The sequence below is a fragment of the Lathamus discolor genome, chromosome 5 (assembly GCF_037157495.1).
Source record: "Lathamus discolor isolate bLatDis1 chromosome 5, bLatDis1.hap1, whole genome shotgun sequence".
NCBI lineage: Eukaryota > Metazoa > Chordata > Aves > Psittaciformes > Psittacidae > Lathamus > Lathamus discolor.
In genome coordinates, this window is record NC_088888.1 from 16,190,872 (window position 1) to 16,200,840 (window position 9,969).

The 9,969-nt window shown below is 53.5% G+C and overlaps 1 protein-coding gene across 1 annotated transcript; it reads right to left on the bottom strand.

Moving 5' to 3' along the window:
• Window positions 1–1,604: 1,604 nt before the first annotated feature.
• On the bottom strand, window positions 1,605–6,941 carry LOC136014715 (SUN domain-containing protein 3-like). The gene is made up of 9 exons (XM_065679665.1): window positions 6,814–6,941; window positions 6,363–6,453; window positions 5,891–5,979; window positions 4,741–4,912; window positions 4,285–4,369; window positions 3,792–3,907; window positions 3,041–3,208; window positions 2,443–2,529; window positions 1,605–1,739 (listed from the first exon to the last, which is right to left on the bottom strand). The coding sequence occupies exons 1-9, from the start codon at window positions 6,939–6,941 to the stop codon at window positions 1,605–1,607; spliced, it is 1,071 nt and encodes a 356-aa protein (XP_065535737.1).
• Window positions 6,942–9,969: the final 3,028 nt, after the last annotated feature.

The window sequence follows — 9,969 nt, forward strand, 5'->3', positions numbered from 1 at the left end:
GACGAAGATATTAAACAAGACCGGTCCCAACACCGATCCCTGAGGGACACCACTCGTTACCGGTCTCCAGCCGGACATCGAGCCATTGACCACAACTCTTTGTGTGTGGCCATCCAGCCAGTTCTTTCTCCACCGAGTGGTCCATCCATCAAATTGATATCTCTCCAATTTAGAGACAAGGGTCTCATGTGGGACTGTGTCAAACGCTTTGCACAAGTCCAGGTAGATGACATCAATTGCTTTACCCTTGTCCATCAATTCAATAGCCCCATCATAGAAGGCCACCAAGTTGGTCAGGCAGGATTTCCCCTTAGTGAAGCCATGCTGGCTGTCACCAAGCACCTTGTTGTTTTTCGTGTGCCTTAGCATGCCTTCCAGGAGAATGTGCTCCAAGATTTTGCCAGGCACAGAGGTGAGACTGTCTGGTCTGTAATTCCCCGGGTCTTCCATTTTCCCCTTCTGGAAAATGGGGTTTATGTTTCCCTTTTCCCAGTCGTCGGGAACTTCACCTGACTGCCATGATTTTTCAAACATGATGGCCACTGGCTTAGCAACTTCACTCGCCAGCTCCTTCAGGACCCGCGGGTGGATTCCATCAGGTCCCACGGGCTTGTGCGCGTTCAGATTTTTAAGATGGTCTCGAACCAGATCCTCTCCTACAGTGGGCCCAAGGTCTTCGTTCTCACAGTCCCTGCGTCTACCTTCTAAGACCTGGCTGGTGTGGTCAGAGCCTTTGCCAGTGAAGACCGAGGCAAAGAAGTCATTCAGAACCTCAGCCTTCTCCAAATCCTGTGTAACCAGTTCAGTAGAACAGTTAGGATTGGAAAGGACCTTAAGATCATCCAGTTCTAACCCCCTGAAAACAGGGATGTCTCGCACTGGACCATGTCACCCACGGCTCTGTCCAACCTGGTCTTGAACACTGCCAGGGATGGGGCATTTACCACTTGTCTGGGCAACCTGAGGGTCCCTGGTGCCATTTTCGGTCCCCAGAGGGCATTCCGGAGGCCCTGGGGGGATTTTGGGATCCATGGGCTGTATTTTGGTCTTCCCTAGGGGTTATTTTGGCATCAAAAGGATTTGGGGGATCCCTGGGTGTAAATTTTGGGGACCCTAAGGCCCATCTGGGGGGTCCCTGACGGGTATATTGGGGTCCCTGGGCCATTTTGGGTCCCCAAAGGACATTTTAGGAGTACTTGAGCTGGCATTTGGAGGTCCCTGGACTATATTTTGGGGACCCAGGGACTATTTTGGGGGTCAGAAATATATTGGGGGGGGGTGGGGGTGGGGGTGTGTGTCTTTAAGGGTAAAGGTTGGGGTTCCCTATTGCCCGTTTTGGAGTCCTTGGAAGCCTTTTTTTACTTGAACTGCACACACATTCAGTGTGTTTAATCCTCCAAAGTAATGCATCTGCAGGAAACAGTTTAGTCCTTTATTGACATCACCTCTCCCTCCAGGGAAGTCTCCGGTAAGCTTGTGGGCGGAGAGAAGCACAGCAGTTCTCTTAGCCCTTAACATCCCAGGCAAAACACTCAGTGACAATCAAGGAGCTTTGTTATCACAGGCAAAACACTCAATGACAATCAAGGAACTTTGTTGTCATATCAAAGTGCCACCTTCCCCTCGTTGCTGGCAGGATCACCGTGCACCCTGAACCGATATATGCAGGTGTAGTCCGGGTGGCCCCAGTTGCTCAGCACTTGCAGCAGGATGTAATTCACAAACCCAGAGTGCTCGTTCTGAAAGGAGGAGAAGAGATGAGCTGTCTTTTCCTCGCTGGCATTCAACTACTGACACAGCGCTGCAGCATTCAACTACTGACAGAGCGCTGCAGCAATGGACTTGCTCAACACCTGACTGCCCTGGGAGGGTTGTGGCCAAGACATTCTTCCACTGCTCTACCTCATTTAGCCGTAAGAACAGGAAAGGAACAAGCATCTCCCTGAAATTGTAGTGAATCAATTGGCAATGACTTCTAGCCTACTTTGGGGCACATGCTTCCCCTGTCAGAAGACCCCGTGGTATCCCTATCATGCCTCATTGCCTTCTCTAGAAAGCCATGGCACAGAATGGCCTCCCTGTCTAGCTGGCCTCGGTACTAGGAACAACAGCATCCTCAGAAAGCCCCGTATTTCTAGTCTTTAATGAGCAGGCCAGCGGCAGTGTATCCTGAGTGGACGTGGCCACCTGTAGGCACCTGGAGTCCAGACAGCCAAGCTGATTTCAGCTTCAGCAGCGGTGGCTGTCAGCGCTGAAGTGTAAACCCAAAAGTGAAGGAGAATGGCATTCCAGGCATATGCCATTAGGAGGTTACAGCAGAAGGAGGGACCGCATGGCACACGCCATTCTCCAGAATGCTGCCTTGAGCCCTTTGGCACGGAAGCTTCTCCCCAGCAAACTGTATTGCTCCCTCTCCGTTCTCCTCCCACTCCGTCCCCCTACCTTTAGCTGAAAGGTCTGAGTGGGATTCAGTGGTGCCAGGAAAACAAACTGTCCCAGGAACTGCTCCTCCTGTTCTTCCGTCACCCCCTAGAGAAAGATGGGGTGGAGAAAACATGAGTGCCCTGGTCCACCATGGGAAGACTTAACTTCTGGTGGTGAAGTCCTGATTTATTTCATCGACATAATCCGAGGAAGATCATCACAAGGAAAAGACGAGAAGCTGAAGCTAGCCAGCTTGCTGCCACACTTGCCTACTTAACGAGCGTAGGCTGTAAGAAAAGGAGCAGACATTCCCAGGGTAATGATCCCTGAGGATCACCAGTGCTCACTGGCGTTGGGAGCCAAGAAGGTCCAAGGGGCAGACACTGTGCCAGCTCATTTTCCCTGTGGCTCCTGGAGCACAGCCTTGGCCCAGAAGCTTCCTTTTGCGTGGTATATTGGATAAAAGAGGAATCCAACGGAAAGGGAGCAACTCCAAGGAGCCTGTTTCTTCTGCAAGGCAAGAGGGAGCCGCAGGCCTCCGGGTTCTGACCCGTATTCACCCCCTGCTTAGAAATGCTGAGCAACCCTCTGCCCCCCACTCCGAGAAATCACTTACGTAGACAGCAAAGTCCTTTGGAGCACTGGAGATACCGTCTCCATGGAGCGCTGGCCCTGAGACATGGTCCAGGGTGACTGCTCTGGGAATGACTGGCACAGAGAGCTTGATGAAGACGTGTCCCTGACTTCCATGGAAGGGCCAGCAGTTTCCTAGATGATTTTCCTTCTGAAAGGAGAAGAAGAAACTACGTTCACATGGAGAAGAGTGACCCGGCTTCCGTTTCTGCCAGGAGCATCACGGAGTAAGAACTGATCTGGCACATCAGGTCTGCTCTGAACTGCATCCTTGGGTCAGACCCTGCCAGTACCAAACAGAGCAGCAGTTGTGAGAATCCCCGTGTCACAAGACCCCTTCAGCACTGCAGAAGCACTGTGAAGGCAGGCAGCTGGGTGTGTTCCCATGATCAGTGCCAGGAGGGCTTGCCAACACAGAGTGGGGCCCTCCAGCAGTGCAGGCTCTCAGCCATGCTGACAGTTTGCAGAGGGACGAGGAAGACAAAGGCTGCAGGACCAAGCCTGCCTGCTAGAAGCTCAAACGGAGGACCTGAGGCAGTCTGGGAGAGGAAATACTCAGCAGGGAGACAGTGAGCGGGTCCATACAAGAATGTGACAGGAAAAGAAAGCAAACATAAGGGTAAAGGCAACTCTCAGCAGCACGTTTGCATCCCGCCGTCGTCGTGTCCCGTCCCGTCCCGTCCCGTCCCGTCCCGCCCCCCCCACTTTGTTTTCCAGTTTCTTGGTGCTCCTACCTCAAGAATAAGCTCAGGAGATCTCACATAATCCATCACTGTCAGGGAAAACAGGCTGATTTTATACGCCGTATTCCGGTAGGATGGACTTGTGTATTCAGGAATGACAGCAGCCCCTGGAAATTAAAACATGAGCAGGATCATTGAGCAATGTCAGGAGGAATATTGCACTGTTCACTTGAGAAATGCTTTTTAGTAGTCCTCCATCTCCTGCCGGGGGATTCCCCTCTTTCTTCCTGGCGTGACCCCTCCCGAACACAGAGCAGGGACTCATCAATCTGTGGTAATGTCAGCTGGGATGTCGGCTAGGCTTTCTGCTCTTCAGATGGAGTCCAGCCGCTCCCAGAGTCTGTCAGTGGGTACGTTTTTAGGGCACTAGGTGGCCCTTGACTTCTTGCCCTTCCTCTCCTACCGCTGAGCCTGTTCCAAGGCCCATCTTGTCAGTGTGCACAGGAAGCACTTTGGAACCAGTCTGTGTACAATGGCACAGCACCTGATGATTTGAGGGCATAATCAGTCATTGGGACTTGGTTTTCTTCCAGCTTCTCCACGACTTGATTGATGATCTCTTGAACAGCCTGGGGAAGAGAACAAAGGCAAGCGCCTGTTAGCAGGAGAAGGAATGGGACAATCATCTCCCCTGCAAGGCCAGCCAAGGGGAAGGGGGACGAGGTTCAACTCAGCTGTGAGGAACGCCCAGATTGCGTGGAAACCTCCCAGCCTTGCTCTACTCTGAGGAAGGTATAAGTAAAGCAACTGTAACTGCCATCGCGGCGCTCTCTTCCCCCATACAGAAGTGTGGAGCAAGAGGAAAGGAAGTGTGGCCATGCACAGCACTTGTTCCAGCCACACCAGCCTTTTGGCTAGCCAGGACAGGGAACTGTAGAAGGATAAAGGCTGCAGGGAGGAAAGAAACCTCTGAGTAGAGCCTTCTGCAGCATGCCCTTACCGATCCAGAGAAGCCTGGGAGCTTAGACTGCTTCAAGGCTTCATGGAGAGCACGCTCAGTGACATCCTTGAGGCTCCAGTGCAGGTGATAGAACTCTTCCTGCAGCTTCTGGAGCTGTTCTTTGAGGGTCTGGGTTCTACTCAGCGCTTCTCCTATGTCGTTCCCTGCTGGCCTAGAAAAGCAAGGAACAGAGACTGTAACTGTTGTGGCTGGCCTCTCGAACACCATGGGGGTGTGAGCAAGGTAAGAAGCCTGGCTCTGAATGACTGGCAGGGCAGGCATGTCTTAAGCAGCTGGGAGAGGTAGTTCCAAAGTGCTTAGAGTTTCAGGCTGAGAAGCAGCTTCCTGGCTGCCCGGGAACATTTGGGGAAACTGAGGAACATCTCCAGTGTGCCCAAAGCCGCCACGTTCCCTATTACACGTGCCAATGTCTTACGAAAGCCAGGCAAGAGCAGATCTCAAGGGGAACAGGTGGTATTCCCGATAGAAAATACTAAGTGCAACAGCTCAGACATAAAGAAGGAAAGCTGCAAGACACACAGAGGGCAAGGGAAGGTGGCTGCTGCTGCCAGGTGGTTCCTCTCCACAACATCTCTCTCCCCTGCTTTGCTGTAAACAGCCCGGGACAAGCAAAAGGGAGACGGATGGGTGGCCCCAGTCCTCTAGTGGATGTGGGGAGCTATAGGTGACCATTTGACAGACACGAAGAAAGGGCAATGGGAGAAGGTCAGGAAGCTGTGCTAGGTGAAGCCTCTGTGAGGCAGGACAGAAGCAATGTCCTGCTGAGGCCCAGGGGCAGAGCTCCTCTACATCACCATCAAGTCAAGAGGAAATAATCTGTACCTCCAAGTCTTGTGGTCCCATCCAGAGGGGAGGAAACACCCCTGGAACAACAATGAAGGGAACAGTCATCACAAACTGCAACAGACCAGTGCTTTGCTGGAACCTATGCAGGCCCAAAAATGCCTCATAATTCTTTTTATCAGCTGTGTGCAGTGGCTGTGGAGACACTGATGCTCGGTCCAACTGACCTTCACCTGTATGACCCGCCAGGATGACTACTGTTCCCAGCCCTAGCCACAGCGTTTTACTGAGTGGTACTTTATGTCCTGGTAAAACCAGTCTCGATCTGAAGAAACCTGAACGTCACCTGCTGTTGGGGATGCCAAATGTAGGAGGAGATGAAGGCTGCAGCCCTCGAGAGGCCTTCTTCACCCAGCAGTCCCACGTGGTGAACGCCTGTAAGACACACACCAAAACTCTCCTTACACTTAGGACTTGGTCTAAGGCTGGGTTATGCCTCAGCTTCCCTTTCCCCGGCTCTCCCAGGTGCCATGGTTGTTTCTCCTCTTGTAGTCTTCGCAACAGGTTGTGAAAGAGGGCTCCACAGTACACAGCTATTCCTTCCCACGGAACATGCTCCTTGTCCCGCAGAAGCTTGTCAGGGGCCAGGGGAGGTTAGCCACTGCCCCTCCATCGCCTTAAGAGAACTGGCTGAGCCCTTCCTTGCCTCCACACCCATTCCTCTGAAGCAGGGGGGACTGGCACACCCCTCTCAGTTCTTCCTACTCTTTGCTGGGCTACTCTGGTCAGAGCACATGGAGCCCTATGTCCTAAAGCACCATCCTCAGGTCCCAGTTCCAACGAGACTCACCAAACAAGAACAGGCGGATGAGCAGCACCAGGGGCACTGTCTTCAGAGCCTTCATTTTCCTACGGAGCAGCAAAGAGGAAAAGGATGGTGAAGCTGGTGGCACCCACGCCGTTCAGCAGCAGACCTGAGAGCAGCAGTAGGGATGGCAGGTCTTGAACCTAGCATTCCTGGTGTCAGGGTTGCCTTGGTCCTGCATAAGCTCATCAGTGGCTGAGCTGTCAGCAACAGCACCAGCGCGCCATCTGGTACAACAGCGACTGGCACTGTTTGGTTAGTGACGAAGGGCTCTGGCTTAACTCCGGAATAGAAGAAGGAGTTGCAACAAAAGCTGTGACCATAATTCATGTCCGTGGGGGTAGAGGGGGTTCAGCCTATACCCTGACAGCTCAAGAGCTCACGAGGCAGGCGGGGGTTTGTACCTCCCCTTCAGCAGCATTTCTTTAGCAGCCAGGCTATCACTGGCCCTTTTCTTTGCGTAACTGCAGGCAAATGCAGACTGGGTGAAGATGGAGGGAGGGATGAATGTAAAAGCACGCTGGGAATCCATGTGGAACTAAGGATATTCCAAGGAAACCTCTTGCGGGCTAGTCCAACGTGCCGTGAAGCCTGATCTGCCGAGAGACAGCACACACCGCTCTGGAAGACGGAGGGTCCTCCCGCTTGTTCTAACAGGCTCACAGCATGCACTTTGTTAAAAATAAACAGTCCTCTTATGTTCTTCCAAGAACCGGGAGGGCTCAGGGTCATAACCCATTCTGCAGAGGCTTCAAACATACCCTTTCAGAACTTGGACCCACCACGACTTTCTCTCTTTATGCACTGAGGTGTGGGCAACAGGCATCCTGCTTGCTCAGGAGCAAACCAACCACTGTGCTGTCTGCTCGCTCAAGAGCTGGAGTGTCTTGACACAGGGACAACCCTGGTCTTCCACCCCCCTGTGTCTGCCTCAACGCCAACAGTGCTTTGTGACGTCAGTGGCACTAGGCAACGTCACAACAGAAAGGCAGCACTGTGTTTGGAGGCAAAGTCCAACATGGGCGGGAGCACGCTTTGCTCCTCTGCACGAGGGAGAACATCCTCCAACACCGGCCTGTATCCTCCCATCAGAGGTGGCAGCTCTTTGCATTCCCACTTTGCCCCAGGACAGCAAGGAGCTCTGGCTCTGTACCCTGAGCATGCTTTGCGATACCCAAACTCTGGGTATTAACTGGTACAGAGCTGCACAATGACAACATTACCATCACTGTCACAGGGTCTCTGTTCACAGCAGCTACGAAGGCCCTTTGGAAAGGCTCCCAAGCATGTTGCTGTCTCTGAAGAGGACCTGCTGCTGACCTGTGCCCAGTGTTAGCAGCAGAGCCCTCCGGCCACCAATGTTTCTGTGCCACTGCAGCACCTCGGCCCTGGCTCCATCAATAAAGCTGAAACGATCACACGGGGGGGGTGTGTTTCCCTGGTGTCCCTGCGCGCTGGCTGCACGTCCCCTGGTGTCGTGTCCCATGGGTGGGTGCTTCTGTCTGCTGGGGAGGATTTGTCCCCAGCAACCACCTCCAGGGATGAAGACGCCACAGCCTGCTTGCTCCCGTGCTGGATGTGAGCCCCAGCTCTACATCCCAGCCCACTTCCACATCCCTTCCTGTACAAGCAGCTCATGCTCCAGAAGGGCTCGCATCAGCTCTGGGCTATTTTCACACACGGGCACTTTGAGGTAGCTTCCTGCCCATGGTTTGAATGCAGAAACATCACTCAGCACAGCCACTGTATTTTGGGGGCACATTTTCTATCGCACCTTTGGCCTTTCCCTCTTCCTTTTGTCTTCAGAGAGCTCCCCAAGGCGTGTGGGTGCGAGGAGCGCATCCACGCTCCTCGGCTGCGCTCTGTGACACTGGAAAGGGGAGGAATGCAGCTGGCTCGACGTCTCCAGGGCCCGCAGTGCCACTCGCAGCATCCAGTCCACGTGGTCAGCGCCAAAAGCCGCCCCTCAGGCCGCCGCCCTGCCTCGGGGCCGCAGCTCCCCGCTGAAGGGCGCAACCCGGAAGCGCAGCTCCTTGCCTGGCAGCGCCCTCCCAGGTGGCTGTCAGTGGGCCCAGTACAGACAGTCACCTTTGAGGAGGTGGGCAAGGCAGCCACTCAGAGGAAACAGCGCCTCAGGGAAGGGCGGGCCATAGGGGAACCGGCGGTCCTCACACACTTGTTTCCAGGAGGTAGAATCATAGAATCACAGAATAGTTAGGGTTGGAAAGGACCTTAAGATCATGTAGTGCCAACCCTCCTTCCATGGCCAGGGACACCTCACACTAAACCATGTCACCCACGGCTTCGTCCAGCCTGGCCTTGAGCACCGCCAGGTGTGGAGCATTCACAGCTTCCCTGGGCAACCTGTTTCAGTGCCTCACCAGCCTAACAGGAAAAAACTTCCTCCTTAGATCCAATCTAAACTTCCCCTGTTTAAGTTTGAACCCGTTACCCCTTGTCCTGTCACTACAGTCCCTGACGAAGAGTCCCTCCCCAGTGTCCCTAGAGGCCCCCTTCAGATACTGGAAGGCTGCTATGAGGTTTCCACGCAGCCTTCTCTTCTCCAGGCTGAACAGCCCCAGCTTCCTCAGCCTCTCTTCATACGGGAGGTGCTCCAGTCCCCTGATGATCCTCGTGGCCCTCCTCTGGACTTGTTCCAACAGTTTCATGTCCTTTTCATGTTGAGGACACCAGAACTGCACACAATACTCCAGGTGAGGTCTCACAAGAGCAGAGTAGAGGGGCAGGATCACCTCCTTCGACCTGCTGGTCACGTTCCTTTTGATGCAGCCCAGGATACGGTTGGCTTTCTGGGCTGCGAGCGCACACTGCCGGCTCATGTTCCTTGCCTCAGTGACCAGCACCCCCAAGTCCTTCTCCGCAGGGCTGCTCTGAATCTCTTCTTTGCCCAGCCTGTAGCTGTGCCTGGGATTGCTCCGACCCACGTGTAGGACCTTGCACTTGTCGTGGTTGAACTTCATAAGGTTGGTATCAGCCCACCTCACAAGTGCGTCAAGGTCCCTGTGGATGGCATTCTTTCCCTCGTGCTCAATCCCACTGTCCATGTCAGTGACGAAGATATTAAACAAGACCGGTCCCAACACCGATCCCTGAGGGACACCACTCGTTACCGGTCTCCAGCCGGACATCGAGCCATTGACCACAACTCTTTGTGTGTGGCCATCCAGCCAGTTCTTTCTCCACCGAGTGGTCCATCCATCAAATTGATATCTCTCCAATTTAGAGACAAGGGTGTCATGTGGGACTGTGTCAAACGCTTTGCACAAGTCCAGGTAGATGACATCAATTGCTTTACCCTTGTCCATCAATTCAATAGCCCCATCATAGAAGGCCACCAAGTTGGTCAGGCAGGATTTCCCCTTAGTGAAGCCATGCTGGCTGTCACCAAGCACCTTGTTGTTTTTCGTGTGCCTTAGCATGCCTTCCAGGAGAATGTGCTCCAAGATTTTGCCAGGCACAGAGGTGAGACTGTCTGGTCTGTAATTCCCCGGGTCTTCCATTTTCCCCTTCTGGAAAATGGGGTTTATGTTTCCCTTTTC